General features: G+C 44.5%; 2 protein-coding genes across 7 annotated transcripts in view; one reads left to right on the top strand and one right to left on the bottom strand.

Moving 5' to 3' along the window:
* Positions 1-9,866, top strand: part of LOC130282090 (protein FRA10AC1) — a 66,054-nt gene extending 56,188 nt beyond the window's left edge. For all 3 annotated transcript variants that reach the window (XM_056529967.1, XM_056529969.1, XM_056529968.1), the window contains exons 12-14: positions 8,390-8,428; positions 9,605-9,701; positions 9,796-9,866. In XM_056529967.1, coding sequence (XP_056385942.1) covers positions 8,390-8,428; positions 9,605-9,701; positions 9,796-9,838 — 179 coding nt within the window. In that variant the 3' untranslated portion in view covers positions 9,839-9,866. The remainder of the gene's footprint in view (positions 1-8,389; positions 8,429-9,604; positions 9,702-9,795) is intronic.
* Positions 9,867-22,222: 12,356 nt separating this feature from the next.
* PDE6C (phosphodiesterase 6C) overlaps positions 22,223-24,180 on the bottom strand; it is a 73,658-nt gene continuing 71,700 nt past the window's right edge. For all 4 annotated transcript variants that reach the window (XM_056529481.1, XM_056529479.1, XM_056529480.1 and 1 more), the window contains one exon: positions 22,223-23,442. In XM_056529481.1, the coding sequence (XP_056385456.1) occupies positions 23,381-23,442 (62 nt within the window). In that variant the 3' untranslated portion in view covers positions 22,223-23,380. The remainder of the gene's footprint in view (positions 23,443-24,180) is intronic.

The following is a 24,180-nucleotide window of genomic DNA, read 5'->3' as shown; positions in this document are numbered from 1 at the left end:
CCTTCCTCAGTGGCTTTAGAATGGTATACTCAGACAACAGGTCATTTATATAGGCAGCTCTGATTAATCAGCTGGGAGTTAGGAGATGTGGTTACTCATTCAAAATATGGAATGGATCATCCAGAGATGAAAAACATGGATAGAATCATAGAATGGACAAATAATGTACAGAACATACTTTAGATGGGGAAAATAAATAATTATACACAAAATATAAAGTTGTTTAGAATAATTCATCATTCACACACTAGGTGAGATTTTGGTGTGGTTTCAGACATTAGGTTTATGTAGGCAACTCTGATTAAAATAAGTCTGTACATTAAAATAAGTATGTTATGTACATTATTTGTCCATTCTATGATTCTATCCATGTTTTTCATCTCTGGATGATCCATTCCATATTTTGAATGAGTAACCACATCTCCTAACTCCCAGCTGATTAATCAGAGCTGCCTATATAAATGACCTGTTGTCTGAGTATACCATTCTAAAGCCACTGAAGAAGGGGCTAGTACACACTTGTCCATGCCCTGAAACGCGTTTGGACAACCTACCCTGTCTGAACAAGGTGCTAAGGAAGGACTTTTTATTTAGGAACTTTACCTGGATTACTATCTGACCGCTATTAGATTGAAAATGTTGCCGCTCCTGTCGCCACACTGTTCAAACAACCTCCATCTGTGTACCCTGCCAGGTACTACTCCAGCTGCCTCCATCTGTGTACCCTGCCAGGTACTATTCCAGCTGCCTCCATCTGTGTACCCTGCCAGGTACTATTCCAGCTGCCTCCATCTGTGTACCCTGCCAGATACTATTCCAGCTGCCTCCATTTGTGTACCCTGTCAGGTACTATTCCAGCTGCCTCCATTTGTGTACCCTGCCAGTTACTATTCCAGCTGCCTCCATTTGTGTACCCTGTCAGGTACTATTCCAGCTGCCTCCATTTGTGTACCCTGCCAGTTACTATTCCAGCTGCCTCCATTTGTGTACCCTGCCAGGTACTATTCCAGCTGCCTCCATCTGTGTACCCTGCCAGGTACTATTCCAGCTGCCTTCATCTTTGTACCCTGCCAGGTACTATTCCAGCTGCCTTCATCTGTGTACCCTGCCAGATACTATTCCAGCTGCCTCCATCTGTGTACCCTGCCAGGTACTATTCCAGCTGCCTCCATCTGTGTACTCCGCCAGGTACTATTCCAGCTGCCTCCATCTGTGTACTCCGCCAGGTACTACTCCAGCTGCCTCCATCTGTGTACCCTGCCAGGTACTATTCCAGCTGCCTCCATCTGTGTACCCTGCCAGGTACTATTCCAGCTGCCTCCATCTGTGTACTCCGCCAGGTACTATTCCAGCTGCCTCCATCTGTGTACTCCGCCAGGTACTACTCCAGCTGCCTCCATCTGTGTACCCTGCCAGGTACTATTCCAGCTGTCTCCATCTGTGTACTCCGCCAGGTACTATTCCAGCTGCCTTCATCTGTGTACTCCGCCAGGTACTATTCCAGCTGCCTCCATCTGTGTACCCTGCCAGATACTATTCTAGCTGCCTCCATCTGTGTACCCTGCCAGGTACTACTCCAGCTGCCTTCATCTGTGTACCCTGCCAGATACTATTCCAGCTGCCTCCATCTGTGTACCCTGCCAGGTACTATTCCAGCTGCCTCCATCTGTGTACTCCGCCAGGTACTATTCCAGCTGCCTCCATCTGTGTACCCTGCCAGATACTATTCTAGCTGCCTCCATCTGTGTACCCTGCCAGGTACTATTCCAGCTGCCTCCATCTGTGTACTCCGCCAGGTACTACTCCAGCTGCCTCCATGTATGTACCCTGCCAGGTACTATTCCAGCTGCCTCCATCTGTGTACTCCGCCAGGTACTATTCCAGCTGCCTCCATCTGTGTACCCTGCCAGATACTATTCTAGCTGCCTCCATCTGTGTACCCTGCCAGGTACTACTCCAGCTGCCTTCATCTGTGTACCCTGCCAGATACTATTCCAGCTGCCTCCATCTGTGTACCCTGCCAGGTACTATTCCAGCTGCCTCCATCTGTGTACTCCGCCAGGTACTATTCCAGCTGCCTCCATCTGTGTACTCCGCCAGGTACTACTCCAGCTGCCTCCATCTGTGTACCCTGCCAGGTACTATTCCAGCTGCCTCCATCTGTGTACTCCGCCAGGTACTATTCCAGCTGCCTCCATCTGTGTACCCTGCCAGATACTATTCTAGCTGCCTCCATCTGTGTACCCTGCCAGGTACTACTCCAGCTGCCTTCATCTGTGTACCCTGCCAGATACTATTCCAGCTGCCTCCATCTGTGTACCCTGCCAGGTACTATTCCAGCTGCCTCCATCTGTGTACTCTGCCAGGTACTATTCCAGCTGCCTCCATCTGTGTACTACGCCAGGTACTACTCCAGCTGCCTCCATCTGTGTACCCTGCCAGGTACTATTCCAGCTGCCTCCATCTGTGTACTCCGCCAGGTACTATTCCAGCTGCCTCCATCTGTGTACCCTGCCAGGTACTATTCCAGCTGCCTCCATCTGTGTACCCTGCCAGATACTATTCTAGCTGCCTCCATCTGTGTACCCTGCCAGGTACTATTCCAGCTGCCTCCATCTGTATACCCTGCCAGGTACTACTCCAGCTGCCTCCATCTGTGTACCCTGCTAGGTACTATTTCATATACCACCACATACCACTGTGTGTGCTTCCATCTGTGTACCCTGCCAGATACTATTCCAGCTGCCTCCATCTGTGTACCCTGCCAGGTACTATTCCAGCTGCCTCCATCTGTGTACCCTGCCAGGTACTATTCCAGCTGCCTTCATCTTTGTACCCTGCCAGTTACTATTCCAGCTGCCTCCATTTGTGTACCCTGCCAGGTACTATTCCAGCTGCCTTCATCTTTGTACCCTGCCAGTTACTATTCCAGTTGCCTCCATCTTTGTACCCTGTCAGGTACTATTCCAGCTGCCTCCATCTGTGTACCCTGCCAGGTACTATTCCAGCTGCCTTCATCTGTGTACCCTGCCAGATACTATTCCAGCTGCCTCCATCTGTGTACCCTGCCAGGTACTATTCTAGCTGCCTCCATCTGTGTACTCCGCCAGGTACTACTCCAGCTGCCTCCATCTGTGTACCCTGCCAGGTACTATTCCAGCTGCCTCCATCTGTGTACCCTGCCAGGTACTACTCTAGCTGCCTCCATCTGTGTACTCCGCCAGGTACTATTCCAGCTGCCTCCATCTGTGTACCCTGCCAGATACTATTCCAGCTGCCTCCATCTGTGTACCCTGCCAGGTACTATTCCAGCTGCCTCCATCTGTGTCCTCCGCCAGGTACTATTCCAGCTGCCTCCATCTGTGTACTCCGCCAGGTACTACTCCAGCTGCCTCCATCTGTGTACCCTGCCAGGTACTATTCCAGCTGCCTCCATCTGTGTACCCTGCCAGGTACTATTCCAGCTGCCTCCATCTGTGTACCCTGCCAGATACTATTCCAGCTGCCTCCATCTGTGTACCCTGCCAGGTACTATTCCAGCTGCCTCCATCTGTATACCCTGCCAGGTACTACTCCAGCTGCCTCCATCTGTGTACCCTGCTAGGTACTATTTCATATACCACCACATACCACTGTGTGTGCTTCCATCTGTGTACCCTGCCAGGTACTATTCCAGCTGCCTCCATCTGTGTACCCTGCTAGGCACTATTTCATATACCACCGCATACCACTGTATGTGCTTCCATCTGTGTACCCTGCCAGGTACTACTCTGCATACCACCGTGTGTCTCCATTGCTTCAAAATCACCGGAGCTCTGCAGCTGCCGGCCGCAGCACAAACAGCTTATTATCTACACGCGCCCGGTCTGGAGCACCTTGGCTGTATACTGTTCCGGCAGAGTCGGAATATTATTTACTGTACATTGGCAATTTTTACATACATCAGCGGAGCCTTTACAGAGTGGTGGACGGAGATTATTCAAGGAGCGGTGAGCGGTACATAGTACCATCAGTTATTCAGATACCACATTATTGAATAAGAACTGCTATTGAATGTGAATTGCGGTCAATCACTATTGCAGTTATATATTCAGAAGTGTCCTTCCATACACACTGGATATTTTTCTTGTATCTTACAGGTTTCCCTTTTTTTAGATTGTCCATTTATTATCAAGTATATATTTTTGTTATTTCATGTTATTACACGGGCCCTGTGAGAAATTTTATGTGTAAAAGTTATTTATAATAAAATGTATGCATATTTCCAAACATCCATTGTACAACCTTATTGTTTAGATGATGTTAGAACAATCATGTGTGGTATTTTCTGATATAGTCTTGTATTTTAGGTGATCCCCAAGGACATTATACATCACGATTCCACCACCGCTGCCTTATACTGAAGTAGGATAGGCTTCTAAACATGTGCAGTGAAGCGGGGAGTACCAACTTCACCTTTGCAGTATAAATGTGCTGTAGCTGGGTTGTAATCACATATTCTGGCCTATGGGATGTCACTCAAGTCAAAAAGGGCATGTTTAGGGAGTAGCCAGCATGATTTTCAGGAGAATGCACAACTTTCATGACTCTTCTTAGCAGTAATTTACGTATAATAGGTGCAGCTACAAAGAATAGATATAGTGATGTTATGAAACCTTATTCCCTAAAGTATAAGGCTGTGGATTAGGAGTATGTATTGTTCTCTGAAAGGGCAGAAAAATGTTGATGCACTTGTAGTGCCCCAGTGATGATGTGCCTGTAGTGCCCCAGTGATGATATTCCTGTAGTGCCCCAGTGATGATATTCCTGTAGTGCCCCAGTGATGATATTCCTGTAGTGCCCCAGGGATGATGTGCCTGTAGTGCCCCAGTGATGATGTGCCTGTAGTGCTCCAGTGATGATGTGCCTGTAGTGCTCCAGTGATGATGTGCCTGTAGTGCCCCAGTGATGATATTCCTGTAGTGCCCCAGTGATGATATTCCTGTAGTGCCCCAGTGATGATATTCCTGTAGTGCCCCAGTGATGATGTTCCTGTAGTGCCCCAGTGATGATGTGCCTGTAGTGCCCCAGTGATGATATTCCTGTAGTGCCCCAGTGATGATGTGCCTGTAGTGCCCCAGTGATGATGTGCCTGTAGTGCCCCAGTGATGATGTGCCTGTAGTGCCCCAGTGATGATGTGCCTGTAGTGCCCCAGTGATGATGTGCCTGTAGTGCCCCAGTGATGATGTGCCTGTAGTGCCCCAGTGATGATGTGCCTGTAGTGCCCCAGTGATGATGTGCCTGTAGTGCCCCAGTGATGATGTGCCTGTAGTGCCCCAGTGATGATGTGCCTGTAGTGCCCCAGTGATGATGTGCCTGTAGTGCCCCAGTGATGATGTGCCTGTAGTGCCCCAGTGATGATGTGTCTGTAGTGCCCCAGTGATGATGTGTCTGTAGTGCCCCAGTGATGATGTGTCTGTAGTGCCCCAGTGATGATATTCCTGTAGTGCCCCAGTGATGATATTCCTGTAGTGCCCCAGTGATGATATTCCTGTAGTGCCCCAGTGATGATGTGCCTGTAGTGCCCCAGTGATGATGTGCCTGTAGTGCCCCAGTGATGATGTGCCTGTAGTGCCCCAGTGATGATATTCCCGTAGTGCCCCAGTGATGATGTGCCTGTAGTGCCCCAGTGATGATGTGCCTGTAGTGCCCCAGTGATGATGTGCCTGTAGTGCCCCAGTGATGATGTGCCTGTAGTGCCCCAGTGATGATGTGCCTGTAGTGCCCCAGTGATGATGTGCCTGTAGTGCCCCAGTGATGATGTGCCTGCAGTGCCCCAGTGATGATGTGCCTGCAGTGCCCCAGTGATGATATTCCTGTAGTGCCCCAGTGATGATATTCCTGTAGTGCCCCAGTGATGATATTCCTGTAGTGCCCCAGTGATGATATGCCTGTAGTGCCCCAGTGATGATATGCCTGTAGTGCCCCAGTGATGATATGCCTGTAGTGCCCCAGTGATGATGGCCATATAGTTCCCCAATTATGATGCGCCTGTAGTGCCCCAGTGATGATATAACCGTAGTTCCTCAGTAATAATATGACTGTAAAAACCTTAGTGATGAAATGCCAGTAGTAATGTAATGCCAGTAAGCCCCCATACTGCCCCAGTGATGATGCATGCCTGATGTTTGTGATGATACTACATGCGTAGTCTGTGATGATGCACCCTTAGTGCCCCAGTGATTAAAGGAAAACTGTCAGCAAGTTCACCCACACTAAACCCAATACACTAGTAATAATGTGGGTGAACAGAAGTCCATACAGGGGTCACTTACATTTTTTTGCTGGGTTACTGCCGAGTTTTCATCCTGTAAAGTCCCGTAATTCATCCCCTTATTTGCGCTCTGCAGGATGTTTCAATGCAAAGTGTCTCTATTTGTGTATGTAATATTCTCTGTGTATGAATGAGATTGGCCGCTTAGTCTTTGAAGGTATATTAATATATTATCAAGGTAAATAATTAGTAGCCATTAATGTGTGCTGTTCCTTTAAATAGTCTTCTAGCTTTCTATGAATCTGCCCTCTTACTGATCTGCCTTTGACAAAGAAAATGCCAAATGTTGTCTGTCAGATAGATTAGACCACTGTTTCCCAACCAGGGTGCTTCTAGCTGTTGCCAAAGGCTGTCCGGGCATGCTGGGATTTGTAGTTTTGCAACAGCTGGAGGTTCCCTGGTTGGGAAATACTGGATAAGACAGTGACTGGTATAAGGCCCCTTTCGCTCTACAGGTATAATCCTTTAAAAAAAAAACTCCATTATTACTCCCGGCAAAAAGTCCTGAAAACGACTTTCATGTCAATTTGAACATCTTTTTGCATCAGGCATGTCCGTTTTTACTAATGTCAGTTATTTTTGAAAAAATTGTGAAAAACCGGACATTAAAATTTAACATTGAAGTCTATGGGAGCTGGATTTTCAAAAAAACATTCGTTATCATCAGTTATTGTCAGGTTTTTTTAACATCCGTTTTTCTGTACTGAGCATACTCAGTACAGCTTTACAAAAAAAGGGGTTAAAAACCTGACTTAAAAAAACGGATGTAACTGGTAACAACAGATGATAACGGATGAACATCATCAGGTTTTTTTTTTAAAGAAAAAACCCATTAAAAATAACAGATGATGGTCATCAGTTATCATCCGTTATTACCAGTTAGTGCATCCATTTGTTTTGTTTTTTCATCCGTTATTGTAAAATAACAGCAGTAAAAAAGCAGGATGATACCTGTAGTGTGAAAGGGGCCTAAGGGTATTTACATCCATAGATAGATATCTTTTCGGTGGTTAGAATGCTTTAAAATCCAACACCCATAAGCCTGTAACTTACTTGCAGTCAGTACTGTGCTTCCAGGTCCACATGAAACTGCATATAGATCTATTGTCCTTTGACCCTTTAACATTTGCTCTAGATCTATGGCGAGCGCCGTGTTAACCTTTACACATGCCGTTTAGGACTAACCCTTATCCCACTGTCAGATGATACATCCACATTCATATCCTGGAGGCTACTGTTTTCATCTCATTGTATGGCAGTGGGGGCATCATCCATGGCAGGTCACACATCTCCACCCTTCATTCAACCTTTTTTTTTTTTTTTTTTTTTTTTTTAAATAACAAAATAATAGTTTTTGCATTCCAAGACCTATAGTTTTTCATCAATATGGAAGAAGTGTCAGCACCTCTGCGACCGTGACACATGATGGTCGCATCAAAGCCAAAAATGCAGTATACAGAAAATCCCGGCACTCGCCAAGAAAGATATAAGGAAGTGGTGTTTATTCACATCTGGTCACAATTGGTACAGACGCATTTCGGCATAGCAGGCCTTCCTCAGCAGCCAAAACGTGTCCTGTCTACCCATTCTGTGACCAGATGTGAATAAACACTACTTCACATAAATCTTGGTGAGTGCCGGGATCTTCTGTATACTCCATAGTTTTCCATTAATGGAGCTGTGTGAGGGCTTTTTCTTTTTCGTGGATGACTTATAGTTTTTACTGTATCATTTTGAGGCAGGTATGACTATTGAGGTGCTTTTGTGTTGACAGGATGAGCTTTTTCTGTCATTGTTTTATTTTTAATTTTTTTTATGACCTTTATTAAAATATAAATTAAATTACCAGTTATGTTTATTTTATTTATTTTTTTTTCATTATTTTTTTCTGTTTCTATAATAAAACATTAGTTGTGGAAATTAACTTTTATGCAATACAGTGTGGAGTCATTTTATTTCTTACTTTGAGCTGTGACTCACATTAATGTACACCAGAGGTAACCCATCTGCTTACTAACAGGTTTGCTAAAATGTTTTTATGATTTTTGCCTTAATTCTACATTTTTTTTTTCCAGCTACGTCTTCATCTAGAAATAAAGATTCCAGTGAATCAGGTAAAAACATTTGCTGAGTTTAAGATAAATATTTGTGGTACAAAGTTATGTAAATCACAACCGTTTGGTGTAGCAAACTATTGGATGGTTCTCCCCTTACCTGGATCTAAGGGGGTTCTAAATGTGTTGGCTCTCTTCTAGAAGAAAGAAAACTGACTTGTAACTGGCACCGATCTGTAGACAGCTGTTTCGTGTTCTTTCCCCTCATTAAAACAGGGAAGCATACCAGCTGGGTGTGAGGCCTTTGACATAGGTCCTGCTGTGTTAAAGAGTTACTCTGGTGCAGAACATCTTGTCTGATCAGGGGGGGGGGTCCGACTGCCGGGACCCCCTATAATCTTCTGCTGGGACCCCCTATAATCTTCTGCTTTGACTTTCAAAGTGTTGAGAAATGTATAAGACAAACGTTGTACACATCATTCATAAAGTATACCTGTTTTTATTTTTTATTTTTAAGTTTAACCCTTTAGAGCCCATAGGAGTCTCCTCCATGGTGCACAGTTATTTCTCATTCTCTCCATTTCTGGGGGAGGGATCAGAGCTGGATTATTTTCCAATAGTACAATAACAGGACTTCTCCTCTCTTCTATTCCATGACAGTGCTGGTGAAAGTGCTCTGAACCGGCTGGCATTCTGCTGGGAGAGGATTTACACAATACGCTACTATAGATGTGAAGGGAGAAGGGGTTACTGATGCAGTGGGTGTTATGTGAGCAGAAATGAAAGAAACATCAGCAGTAATGAAGAGGTTACACTTAGAACTGAGCAGCTGCTGAGAAGTAAAAGGGAGGAAAGAGGAGATTACGCTGCAGCATTGTGGACATACAGCACTAGGTATACTGGTGTTTACATTTAGGACAGCTGCCCTGAGCTTTATGGGTGGTCAGAGATGAGAGAGAAGCCATGATTTTCCTTTCAGACACATTGTGAATCATCTTTAGTAGACAGACTTGCTCAGTTTGCAGGGAACTTTATTGATCACTCTCTGAACATCCATTTCAGTTCAACACATTTGGAAAAAATATAAATCTGAATTAACAGTTGACTTGTAGGTCATTGTCAAAAACATTATAGGATTCCATCCAATGCCTGAAATGGAGCTTACAATGTAACCAAGGCTGCAGTGAATCCTCTTACTTTTGCCTGTATATTTATACACATATTTGTGTTCTGCAGACACAGATGACAATAAGGAAGATGATGTGGACGATGATGGTGGTGCTTCCAATGACATCTGGAAAGGCCCCCAGCAAGTGACAGATGAGAAAACAAGGCAAGTTACTGTTCTTTTATTTTTTCGTAATGTTTAAGTATTCATAATATTGTGAACAGCCATCAAGATTTATTTCTTACTTCCTTTATTACAGGGAAGAAGAGTTTGATGAATACTTCCAAGATATGTTCTTGTAGATAATTAACATTGGTATAAAAAAAATAACTATTATTTTTTTGTTTTTATTACTCTTATCTGTTTTCCACCGTTGGAGTCCGGTGGTCCATTCAAAATTGGTAATATAAATTTACTGCCTAAGGGTAGGGTCACACATGCTTAATTTTGTTGTGTATTCTGCTGCATATTTTTCTACCCATTGAAGTCAGTGGGTAGCAAAATCAGCTGCAGAAAATATGCAGGGAAATATGGGACCCTACATTGCAGACATGGGCGGATAGCTGATATAAAATGAGTTATACATATGTCTTAGCTAATGGCTGCTTCCACAGTTATAAAAAAAGTGTTTTCCTTCCAAGCTGAAATGCTATAGAGGCCAAGCTAAAGTGCAGCATGCATGCCTCCTCCCTCCCCCCCCCCCTTTTTTTTCCATGCCAGAATGTTGTACAGGGTTTTGGTTTTGAGCTTGGAAGGAAAACATGATTTTTTAACTTTGCAAACAGCCATTAGCTAAGAGATGGTTATCTGTTCTGTCTGCTCTGCTGGAGAAGCAGAGGACCAATAATACTGATCAGTGCTATGCTATGACAGTGTTTGCAATCATGTAAACAATTGTGATTTTTTTAAATTTTTTTTTTTAAAGTGTAAATAAGTGTCTCCTTAATAAAAGTTTAAATGGGCACTCTCATTAAAACAAATTTTTGCCATTGCACTGATTATGGTAAATAAAAAATCTTTCTAATGTACTTTGTTAAAAAAGAAAAATGTTTTCTAGGTTTTATTTGTGTTTAAAAAAAACTTCCACTAGATGTCTCCCTACTTGTCCAGAGCACATTTCTCCCCATCTCTTGCACAGACTTTGAACTCCTGCTGGCCTGGCAGAAGTCCACAATCAGGAAATGCAGTCTGGAGTGCTGAGAGGGGTGTGTGCAGCCTTAGCCAATCATAGCTCATCTCACACTGAACTGCTCTGGGCTGTGTAGCAGACTGAGGGAGGAAGTTCTCCCCTGGATGGCTTCAGATGATGTCACGCCTGCTGGGGAACGCCCCTTCCCATCCTGTGAATCTGACTGAGGCTGAGCAAAAAATACCGAGCAATATCAAGGTAGAAAACTAAAAAATAATAAAAATAAAGGCAGGGGGTGGTTTATCATGATGGGGGCAGTGAACTGGGAGGATTATTAAATGTAACCAGATCATGAGAGGTACTCTTTAAATCAACCCCCATTGTCCTATTTATTTATTTAAATAATGTAAATAAAAGTTAACATATTTGGTATTGCCGTGTGCGATAATGTCCGAACTATTAAAATATAACATAATTGAAAGTTGAAACCACACGGTGAATGGCGTGATGTAAAAAAATACAGAATTGCTGATTGTCACTTCGTATACCAGAAAAAAAATCAATACAAAAATGCTGCCAATACCAAATACACATGACTGTGTGAGAAATGAGCCCTCATAATATATGACAAAAACATAAAAATAATATTTAGCTAAGTGTTTCCCGTCGTAATGTGAGGATAAATTCCCACAGGATTGGATTGCTGTAGATTAGTGCTGGTAAAATCCTTAGCAGATTACAGTACAGTATAAAGGGTGCGGCTGGCTTTCTCCACACTGAAGCTGTCAGAGATGTGTATTTTAAAATCTGTAGGATGTCAATTTCTTTTGTAAATTTTCATAGTGGATTTCTACCCTCCCAGTGTACCAGGGTTGAAATCTGCTGTGAATTCACAGATACATATGCACACGCACGTTTTCTGTGGCTTGCTTGTGTATTTTCAGCAGATTTATTATCTGTTCTGTGTGAATTGTACCTGATACTTCTGTCCTTCACAGAATGAAGTTTCCTTTTTAGCTGCACTTTCCGCCAGGTGGGGATAAATTCAGAATAGAGCGATTCTCAGTAAAGGAATGTCTCTAAGGAGAATTTGAGGTTAATTCTTTTACATCTCGAAATCTCAGTTAAAAGCCAAATCCAATATACAACAAGCAGCTTATGTTTATGCAACTTGACTTCTTCAGCTCCTGCACAGCCGGGCTCCTCCTGGTGCAAAGCGGAGATCTGGACAATGACTTTTATTGCATTCCCTCAAATCATGCTTCAGTACACTGTAAATATTTATAGGAAGTGTAAAGAGACTTGGTATACTGCATGTTGTAAATGTTGCGAACAAGAATGTTATGTTGTCTCTTTTCTTGTACAGCAGAAACAGATAATAGTCCAGCACTGCGTCCCATCTGGACCCGTATTTCGCCAATATGTGACTAGCAGCCTTCAATGGAATGGAATGGAATGGAATGTGACGTGGTGCTCTGACAAGAAGTTCAACTTGATAAATAGACTTCCAAAGAAAAACGAATGTCGGCACCGTTTTTTCTTCTTTATTTTATATATATACTCGAGTATAAGCCGACCCGAATATAAGCCGAGGCCCCTAATTTTACCCCAAAAAACCAGGAAAAGTTATTGACTCGACTATAAGCCTAGGGTGGGAAATACATCATCCCCCCATGTAATCATCCACACCCCCATCATTAACACCCCCGTCATCATCCCCCCCCCCTTCATCATCACCGCCTGTCAATCCCTTCATCAGTGGTCTTCAACCTGCGGACCTCCAGATGTTGCAAAACTACAACTCCCAGCATGCCCGGACAGCTATCGGCTGTCCAGGCATGCTGGGAGTTGTAGTTTTGAAACCTCTGGAGGTCCGCAGGTTGAAGACCACTGCGGCCTTCGTCATCATCCAGCCCCCCCCCCCCCCCCCTTTATTTTGTACTCACCACCCCTCGGCGGGAAGTTAGGGTGAGCTGGTCCGGGCCATCTGTGCTGCAGGGACCGTCCGGTGGGGATGGTTAGTCATTGCGGGCTGTCCATTTTCACCAGGGGGGCCTCTTCTCCGCGCTTCGGGCCCGGTCTAGTGACGATGCCTTGACGATGACACACAGGGACGTTGTTCATGAACATCCCTGTGCATCGTCGTCAAGGCAACGTCACTACTCCGGGGCCGGGCCCGAAGCGCGGAGAAGAGGCCCCCTGGTGAAAATGGACAGCCCGCAACGACTAACCATCCCCACCGGACGGTCCCTGCAGCATAGATGGCCCCGACCAGCTCACCCTAACTTCCCGCCGAGGGGAGGTGAGTGCAAAACAAAGGGGGGGGGGGGGGGCTGGATGATGAACAAGACCGCAGTGGTCTTCAACCTGCGGACCTCCAGAGGTTTCAATACTACAACACCCAGCATGCCCGGACAGCCGATGGCTGTCCGTGCATGCTGGGAGTTGTAGTTTTGCAACATCTGGAGGTCCGCAGGTTGAAGACCACTGATGAAGGGATTGACAGGCGGAGAGTTCACTCGAGTATAAGCCGAGGGGGGCGTTTTCAGCACAAAAAATCGTGCTGAAAAACTCTTATACAGGCTTTTACTAGAGTATATACGGTACTCACATATACAAAGGACAGGACGACATGCATAGGTGGCAGGGCCCACCCCCCCCCATGCATTTCATCCTGTCCTATGTACAGTCAGGTCCATAACTATTGGGACATCTACACAATTCTAACATTTTTGGCTCTATACACCACCACAATGGATTTGAAATGAAACGAACAAGATGTGCTTTAACTGCAGCTTTAATTTGAGGGTATTTACATTCAAATCAGGTGAACAGTGTAGGAATTACAACAGTTTGCATATGTGCCTCCCACTTGTTAAGAGACCAAAAGTAATGGGGCAGAATAATCATAAATCAAACATAAAATTTTTAATACTTGGTTGCAAATCCTTTGCAGTCAATTACAGCCTGAAGTCTATAACGCATAGACATCACCAGACATTGCTGGGTTTCATCCCTGGTGATGCTCTGCCAGGCCTCTACTGCAAATGTCTTCAGTGCCTGCTTGTTCTTGGGGCATTTTCCCTCCAGTTTTGTCTTCAGCAAGTGAAAAGCTCAATCGGATTCAGGTCAGGTGATTGACTTGGCCATTGCATAACATTCCACTTCTTTCCCTTAAAAAAACAGTTTGGTTTCTTTTGCAGTATGCATTGGGTCATTGTCCATCTGCACTGTGAAGCACCGTCCAATGAGTTCTGAAGCATTTTGCTGAATATAAGCAGATAATATTGCCCGAAACACTTCAGAATTCATCCTGCTGTTTTTGTCAGCAGTCACATCATCAATAAATACAAGAGTACCAGTTCCACTGGCAGCCATACATGCCCACTATGCCATGACACTACCGTCACCATGCTTCACTGATGAGGTGTATGTTTAGGATCATGTTCCCTTCCTTCTCCATACTCTTCTCTTCCCATCACTCTGGTACAAGTTGATCTTGGTCTCATCTGTCCATAGGATGTTGTTCCAGAACTTTGAAGGCTGTTTTTGAGGCTCACCAATGGTTTCCATCTTGTGGTGAACCCTCTGTATTCACTCTGGTGAAGTCTTCTCTTGATTGTTGACTTTGACACGCATACACCTACCTCCTGGAGAGTGTTCTTCATGTGGCCAACTGTTGTGAAGGGGGTTTTCTTCACCAGGGAAAGAACTCTTCGCTCATCCACCCCAGTTGTTTTCCTTGGTCTTCAGGGTCTTTTGGTGTTGCTGAGCTCACCGGTGCATTTCTTCTTTTTAAGAATGTTCTAAAATGTTGTTTTGGCTACGCCTAATGTTTTGGCTATCTCACTGATGGGTTTATGTTGTTTTTTTAGCCTAATGATGGCTTGTATCACTGATAGTGACAGCTCTTTGCATCTCATCTTGAGAGTTGACAGCAACAGATTCCGAATGCAAATAGCACACTTGTAATGAACTCTAGACCTTTTATTTGCTCATTGCAATTGGGATAATGAGAAGCCAATTGTTCCATTAATTTTGGTCCCTTAACCACTTAAGGACCTAGGGCGTATGGCTACGCTTTGACGTCCTGGTGGGAAATTCAGTCCCCGCGGACCAGGGTGACTGCTGATATCTATCAGCAGGCACCCTGCGGAAATGCCCCCCCCCCGTGTCGGCGATCGGCGCAGATCGCAAGTGAATTCACACTTGCGATTTGCGCCTATTCCGGGTCATACGGGTCTATGGTGACCCGGTGTCCCGGAATATAAGGGGGATCGCGGTTGTCTAAGACACCTACGATCCCCCTGAAGGGATAGGAGTGAGGTGACAGGGGTGCCACCCCTCCTATTCCTGCTAGCAGATCGGGGGCCGGGGGGGCAACATTAGGCGGGGCAGAACGAGGAAACAAAGGGGACCGAACGCCGAAGTCCTCTTACCCGTCCGGAGGCAGCGGGCGATGGTGATCGGCAGGCGGCATGTCGTGCGGCAGAAGAGGATGGCTCCCTGGATCCTACGGAAGCCGGTAAGTTGATCTGGAGGGCTACAGTCTGAGAACACTGTACAGTGGTCTCTAAACTCTAGCCCTCCAGATGTTGCAAAACTACAACTCCCAGCATGCCCAGACAGCTGTTTGGGCATGCTGGAATATGTAGTTTTGCAACAGCTGGAGGGCTACAGTTTGATATCACTATACAGTGGTCTCGAAACTATATCCCTCCAGCTGTTTGCTGTCTGGGCATCCTGGGATTTCATAGTTTGGAGATCACTGTACAGTGGTCTATAAACTGTAGCCCTCCAGATGTTGCAAAACTGCAAATCCCAGCATGCCCAGACAGCAAACAGCTGTCTCTGCATGCTGGGAGTTGTAGTTGTGTACCTCCAGCTGTTGCATAACTACATCTCCCAGCATGCCCTTCGGTGATCAGTACATGCTGGGAGTTGTAGTTTTGCAACAGCTGGAGGCACACTGGTTGGAAAATACTGAGTTCGGTAACAGCTGTTGCAAAAATACAACTTTGGGCTGCGGCAAATTTTTTGCCTCAGCGCAAACTCCTAGCGGTAAAATCACCGTAACCAGCCAGTGCGAATGTACCCTAAAAACACTACACTACAAACACATAATAAAGGGTAAAACACAACATATACACCCCCTTACACTGTCCCCCCCCCCCCCCCCCCAATAAAAATGAAAAACGTCTTGTACGGCAGTGATTCCAAAACGGAGCCTCCAGCTGTTGCAAAACAAAGACTCCCAGCATTTCTGGACAGCCACTGACTGTCCAGGCATGCTGGGAGTTTAGCAACAGCAGGAGGCACCCTGTTTGGCGTAGAATACTCCTATGTCCACTCCTATGCAATCCCTAATTTAGTCCTCAAATGCGCATTTCAAGGAAACAGTTTAGGGCCACATATGGGGTATCTCCGTACTCGGAAGAAATTACACTACAAATTTTGTGGGGCTTTTTCTCCTTTTACCCCTTATGAAAAGGAAAAGTTGGGGGCTACACCAGCATGTTAGTGTAAAAAAAGAAAAACATTTACACTAACATGCTGGTGTTGCCCCATACTTTTTATTTTCACAAGCCGTAAAAGGAATAAAAAGACCCCCAAAATTTGTAACACAATTTCTCCTGAGTACATTTGAAGCCTAATTGGTGATTTGCACAGGGGTGGCTGATTTTACAGCAGTTCTGACATAAACGCAAAAAAAGAAATACCCACATGTGACCCCATTTTGGAAACTACACCCCTCATGGAACGTGACAAGGGGTATAGTGAGCCTGAACACCCCACAGGTGTTTGACAAATTTTCATTAAAGTTGGATGGGAAAATGAAAAAAAAAGATTTGGATGGGAAAATAGGAAAAAATCCCCCCAAAATTTGTTACCCCATTTCTTCTGAGTAAGAATATACCCCATGTGTGAATGTAAAGTGATCTGCTGGTGTACTACAATGCTCAGAACATAAGGAGCGCCATTGGGATTTTGAAGAGAAAATTTGTCCGGAAATTGAAGGCCACGTGTGACCCCATTTTGGAAACTACACCCCCATGTAGTGTAATAAGGGGTACAGTGAGCATTTACGCCCCACAGTTGTCTGACAGATTTTTGGAACAGTGTTCCGTGAGAATGAAAAATTAAATTTTTAATTTGCACAGCCCACTGTTCCAAAGATCTGTCAAACGCCAGTGGGGTGTAAATACTTACTGCACCCCTTATTAAATTCTGTGAGGGGTGTAGTTTCCAAAATGGGGTCACATGTGGGGGTTCACTGTTCTGGCACCACGGGGGTCTATGTAAACGCACATGGCCCCTGACTACCATTCCAAACAAGTTCTCTTCCCAAAAGCTTAATGGCGCTCCTCCTCTTCTGAGCATTGTAGTTCGCCAGCAGAGCAATAGATGTCCACACATGGGGTATTTCCATACTCAGAAGAAATTGGGTTACAAATGTTGGGGGTAATTTTCTCCTATTACCCCATGTAAAATGTAGGGGGAAAACAGCATTTTAGTAAAAAAAAAAAAATATGTTTTTCATTTACACATCCAACTTTATCAAAGAGTCGTCAAACACCTGTGGTTAGATAAGGCTCATTGTACCCCTTGTTACGTTCCTTAAGGGGTGTAGTTTCCAAAATGGTATGCCATGTGGGTATTTTTTGCTGTTCTGGCACTACAGGGGCTTCCTAAATTCGACATGCCCCCCGAAAACCATTTAAGCAAAATTTGCTTTCAAAAAGCCAAATTTGACTCCTTCTCTTCTGAGCATTGTAGTTCACCCGCAGAGCATTTTACGTCCTAACATGGGGTATTTCCATACTCAGAAGAGATGGGGTTATAAATTTTGGGGGGCATTTTCTCCCATTACCCTGTGTAAAAATGGTAAATTTGGGGAAAAAACTGCACTTTAGGGAAAAAAAATTTTTTCCATTTACACATCCGATTTTAACGAAAAGTTGTCAAACACCTGTGGGGTGTTAAGGATAACTGGACCCCTTCTTACATGCCTTGAGGGGTGTAGTTTCCAAAATGGTATGCCATGTGGGGTTTTCTGCTGTTCTGGCACCATAGGGGCTTTCTAAATGTGACATGCCCCCCAAAAACCATTTCAGCAAAATTCACTCTCCAAAATTCCACTGTCGCTCCTTCCCTTCTAAGCCCTCTACTGCGCCCGCCGAACACTTGATATACACATATGAGGTATTTCCTTACTCGAGATAAATTGGGTTACAAATTTTGGGGGGCTTTTTCTCCTATTACCACTTGTAAAAATTCAAAAACTGGGTCTACAAGAACATGTGAGTGTAAAAAATGAAGATTTTGAATTTTCTCCTTCACTTTGCTGCTATTCCTGTGAAACACCTAAAGGGTTAACACACTTACTGAATGTAATTTTGAATTCTTTGAGGGGTGCAGTTTTTATAATGGGGTCATGTATGGGGTATTTCTAATAAGAAAGCCCTTCAAATCCACTTCAAAACTGAAGTGATCCCTGAAAAATTCTAATTTTGAAAATTTTGTGAAAAATTTGAAAATTGCTGCTGTACTTTGAAGCCCTCTGATGACATGTAAAAACATGTCAACTTTATGATGCAAATATAAAGTAGACATATTGTGTACGTGAATTAATGTATAATTTATTTGGAATATCCATTTTCCTTATAAGCAGAGAGTTTCAAAGTAAGAAAAAATGCTAATTTTTCAATTTTTTCGTCAAATTTTTCAATTTTTCACCAAGAAAGTATCGACAAAATTTTTCCACTAACATAAAGTACAATATGTCTTGAAAAAACTATCTCGGAATCAGAATGAAAAGCAAAAGCATCCCACAGTTATTAATGCTTGAAGTGATAGTGGTCAGATGTTCAAAAAATGGCCGGGGCCTTAAGGTATATTTGGGCTGGGTCCTTAAGGGGTTAACAAGCGGAAGGCACATGTACAAACTGTTGTAATTCCTACACCATTCACCTGATTTGGACAGATATTTAAATACCCTCAAATTAAAGTTGATAGTCTGCAGTTAAAGCACATCTTGTTCGTTTCATTTCAAATCCATTGTGGTGGTGTATAGAGCCAAAAATTTTAGAATTGTGTCGATGTCCCAATATTTATGGGCCTGACTATATATGTGAGTATATAAAATAAAGAAGAAAAAACTGAAGAATTTGTAAGTGCCGACATTCATTTTTCTTTTGAAGTCTATTTATCTTTCCTTGTACCAACAAGCACATGCATGATTAGATCAAGGGAAAGATACTTATTTTGCCAAAAATCTGAGGTTGATGTGAAAATCCTGGGATTGGTTATTACTGTAGTGCTATGGGAGTTATAAGTGTTACAATGCGTGAGCATCACTAGAACCATATTAGCTGCATTGGGGCCTAGGGGCTTAAGGATTGTTGTTGATTTTGTATGAAAAGAAAAACACAGTGGTGGCTTTTTACTGCCTAGCTCTCTCTTATATATAATGAGGGAGATGCAGCAAAACTTGTGCAGAGGAAAATTGACCAGTTGCCCATAGCAACCAATCAGATCTCTTGTTTAAAGGGGTAGTCCAGTGGTGAAAAACTTATCCCCTAAAGGATAGGGGATAAGTTTGAGATCGCGGGGGGTCCGACAGCTGGGGCCCCCTGCGATCTCTCTGTACGGGGGCCAGGCTCTCCGACCAGATAGCGGGTGTCGACCTGCGCACGAAGCGGCGGCCGACACGCCCCCTCAATACATCGCTATGGCAGAGCCGGAGATTGCCGAAGGCAGCGCTTCGGCTCTGCCATAGAGTTGTATTGAGGGGGCGTGTCGGCCGCCGCTTCGTGCGGAGGTCGACACGCCCCCTTCCCGCGGGCTGTCGGGGCTCCGTACAGGAGATCGCAGGGGGCCCCAGCGGTCGGACCCCCCGCGATCTCAAACTTATCCCCTATCCTTAGGATAGGGGATAAGTTGTTCACCACTGGACTACTCCTTGAATTTTTGAAAAGGCCTCTGCAAAATGCAAGAAGAGATCTGATTGGTAGCTATGGGCAACTCAGCAACTTTTCTTCAGCACAGATCTTGATGAATCTCCCCCTATATATATCATAACACTACTATCTTTCCTTCCTGTTGCTGAATTAAAGGTGATTTCTAGGATTTCTAAAACACTAACTACAGGCTGAAACTAGCCTAAAAAAGAAAAAAAAAATGTTATCCAATGACCAGTGTTAAACACATGCCCCCCCACTTTAAATATGCAGACTCCCACCCGCTGCAGTCACTCCACAGAACACAGCACACATTTTAATCAAGGTTTCAACCCTTGTGAAATATTTCCTTAACAGTCAGGGGGGGGCTACAAAGCCCTATAACTTAGCAATAGGGAAGGGGGTCATCATGCTGTAAACAGATCTGTGATCAGCCCCACAAGCTATCTACAGATTACTTACTGTCACTCTTTAATTTAATTGTGGAATTTACAAACCTCCCATTCGGAACATAAGAGTCCTCACCTCTATAAGTACAGGTTCATGGCTTTCTGTAAATACTCAATGGTGTGAACAGCAAAAGAAAAAGAATCAGACTAAGGCTGGGTTCACACTACGTTTTGTCCCATACGGGAGCGCATACGGCAGGGGGGAGCTAAAAGCTCGCGCTCCCGTATGTCACCGTATGCGCTCCCGTATGTCATTCATTTCAATGAGCCGACCGGAGTGAAACGTTCGGTCCGGTCGGCTCATTTTTGCGCCGTATGCGCTTTTACAACCGGACCTAAAACCGTGGTTGACCACAGTTTTAGGTCCGGTTGTAAAAGCGCATACGGCGCAAAAATGAGCCGACCGGACCGAACGTTTCACTCCGGTCGGCTCATTGAAATGAATGACATACGGGAGCGCATACGGTGACATACGGGAGCGCGAGCTTTTAGCTCCCCCCTGCCGTATGCGCTCCCGTATGGGACAAAACGTAGTGTGAACCCAGCCTAACCCAGACTTTCAGTGCATTTTTATCAATCTTTTCAGTACTTTATCATTCAGTCATTTTTTTTTTTTTTTGCAATAACAAAGTTAAGATAAAGACATGAAAATTGAGGTAAAGCCATTTATAATAATATGCCGTCACTTATATAAAGGTTTTTTTGGACCATTATAAATGTGTTGTCCTTATACAAATCAGGACAACATTTTAAGGGGGTTTCTCACCCTAATGCCCCATGTGAATAAGGGTTTCATTTTTAGTATATCAACCAATTCTTAGAAAAAATGGTCACATTGCTAGTTTGAGGCTATGGACAACTTTGAAATTATTTTTTCCATTCTTGCTGTGCAAAACACATTTTCTCCATATGTCTTTATGAAAAAAAAAAAAAAATCTTAGTTTTTATTCTACAGCCTCTACAGTTTGCTGTGTGAGCTCTGTTGTCTCTCTCTTTACTACAAAGCCCATATGATTCCCCCCTGCAGACTTTCTTGTTTTTTCTTCTCCTCCCTATCTCCAGGCTGTGTGAGCTGTCCTCCATGGTTTTTCTCCCTACTGCCCAAAATCTAAGCTACTGTGGGACCATCTGATGAATTCACTTTAACCTTCTCTGTAGAGCAGTTTAAATGGGTACTCCGCCCCTAGCATCTTATCCCCTATCCAAAGGATAGAGGATAAGATGTCTGGGGACCCCCGGGATCTCAGCTGCAGCGCTCTGCTATCATTACTGCACAGAGCAAACTCGCTCTGTGCATAATGACCGGCGATACAGGGGCCGGAGCATCGTGACATCACGGCTCCGCCCCCTCGTAACGTCACGGCCTGTCCCCACAATACAAGTCTATGGGAGGGGGCCTGGTGGCCATCACGCCCCCTCCCATAGACTTGTATTGAGGGGGCAGGCAGTGACGTCACGAGGGGCGGAGCCGTGTCATCACGATGCTCCGGCCCCTGTATTGCCGTCATTACGCACAGAGCAAGTTTGCTCTGTGCAGTAATGATAGCAGGGCACTGCAGCAGAAATCCCGGGGGTCCCCAGCGGCGGAACCCCTTCAATATGACATCTTATTACCTATCATTTGGATAGGGGATACGATGCTAGGGGCGGAGTACCCCTTTAAGGCTAGGTTCACACGTCGGAATTTCCGTGTGGAATTCCGCTTGGAATGTCCGCATGGAAATTCTGCTGCAGCAGAGTCCCATTAAATTCAACAGGATTCTGCTGCACTGTGCACACAGCAAAATTTCCGCACCAGATGTTTCCGGCTGGGGACCCCGTGATCTTGCACGTGGCACCCCGTTTATAATCAGTCCCCGGAGCGTGGTCGCTCCGGGTCTGATTACAGGCGACCACCGGGTCGGTGGCGTGTGACATCACGCCTCCGCCCCAGTGTGACATTACGCTCCGCCCCTCAATGCATTGATGGGTGGAGCGTGAAGTCACACGGGGGCGGAGGCGTGACGTCACACGCCGCCGGCCTGGTGGTCGCCTGTAATCAGACCCGGAGCGACCATGCTCCGGGGACTGATTATAAACGGGGTGCCACGTGCAAGATCACGGGGGTCCCCAGCGGCGGGACTCCCGCAATCAGGCATCTTAGGGGATAAGATGTGTAAGCACCGGAGAATCCCTTGAAAGGGGTTATCCAGGAATAGAATACTAGTTTCTTCCCCAAAAAAAGCTATATTCCTGTCTTCAGGTTGTGTGTGATATTTCAACTTTGCTCCATTCACTTCAGTAAAAACTCATCTGTGATACCACACAGAGGAGTGGTGCTGTTTTTTCTTTTTTTTTGTGTGTTAATAAGCTTTGTTTATAATCTTTGATAAGCTCTTTAATGGTAGAATATTTTTAATAAAGACTATTTAGAAAGTTTGCATTTGAGAAATAAATAGAAAATAAAACAGTGCAAAGGTGTACATAGCTTTTAAGGGGGTTCTGCATTAGCAGATAGAACAATCTTTTTGTCCCACAAACAGTGCCACACTTGTTCTTGGGTCTTAAAAACATGGTATTTTTTCCTATCTTGGCAACACCTTTAATCTTTTCAGATCTTACTCATTGGGAGCTACAGCACACCCCTTGTACCTGTGCCTGTTGTACAGTAGCATACGCATCAGGAGCTGCAGCTCACCCCTTGTACCTGTGCCTGTTGTACAGTAGCATACGTATCAGGAGCTGCAGCTCACCCCTTGTACCTGTGCCTGTTGTACAGTAGCATACGCATCAGGAGCTGCAGCTCACCCCTTGTACCTGTGCCTGTTGTACAGTAGCATACGCATCAGGAGTTGCAGCTCACCCCTTGTACCTGTGCCTGTTGTACAGTAGCATATGTATCAGGAGCTGCAGCTCACCCCTTGTACCTGTGCCTGTTGTACAGTAGCATACGCATCAGGTGCTGCAGCTCACCCCTTGTTCTTGTACAGCATTCCTGCCAGCCTAATAACATACACAGCCACTTCTCAGTCGAAATAAACATGACCATTTAGCCAGTAAGTAACCTGTATGTATATATAACATCCTTTATGCTTATAGGCAATGACTGCAATGGCATTTTTCTTGTCTATATATTATGAAATTGTTATTATTTAACCTCCCAAGATCAGAACTTCAGTGAACTCTTCTCAGGTCAGTATTTTATCAGCTGTTGACACCCAATACATAAAAAATAGATTTCTCTCAACTATACTAAATTCTAGTTCCCGATCCCCTTCCCACCTGGGGACAAATTTGTGATTCACTCAGTCACTCGTGGTTCTTTTTCTACAAAACTGTACATGTTTTTGATTTGTTTTGCGGTCCATTGTCTTCGCCATTAACTTGATCTGTGTAGATAAAAAGAAGATAGGAGAGGAATGTTAAGAGCAGATGTAGGGTTCAGATTCTAGAAGTCCCCCCTGTGGTTACGACTTTACGACTCTGATCCTTGAATAAGAATGTTTTCCTATAAATCAGTTTTAACACTCCTTACCTCCAGGCACCTTCTGCATTTTTGTCTTGACAGAATACAAAGTACACACATGTCATAATTTATTATCTGTATACAGACATTGCATACACTGTAAGTGCAAATGTTGCGGTAAAATTTCCTTCAGTTGGTATAAAAATGGTTTGATACCAGATTATTACATATTCTGGATGTTCTGCTGTCACTCCCAGAATGTCCTAAAGATTGATATAATTCGCCTGTGCTACCAACATGGCAAGGTGGTGCAGACTGGTGCTAAAATGCAACCAAGAAACTTTTGGTTAGGCTAGGGTCATATGGTGTCTTTGGCTACATGATGTGGGTCGCAGTCCAATATTAAGCCACTGTGGCATTATGTTGCATCTCGGTTAGTGACTGTGGTTATGTAGTGATCTGCATGTCGTGATTTGTAGTGATGGATTTTTGGCAACTTACAGGAAACCCAACTACATTCACTTTCAGTAGAGCAACACAAAACTTCTGGGCTATGACATGTCACGCAACCAAAGTCCTCCTGTACCCCTAGATTTTGTAACTTTTGGTAACCCCCCCCCCCCCTAATTAATTTTTTTTTAAACGTGTAAGCCTATTTTCA

Source organism: Hyla sarda, chromosome 7 (assembly GCF_029499605.1).
Source record: "Hyla sarda isolate aHylSar1 chromosome 7, aHylSar1.hap1, whole genome shotgun sequence".
Classification (NCBI taxonomy): Eukaryota; Metazoa; Chordata; class Amphibia; order Anura; family Hylidae; genus Hyla; species Hyla sarda.
Note: the sequence above shows the minus strand (reverse complement) of the source record. Positions and strands in the feature narration are given on the sequence as shown.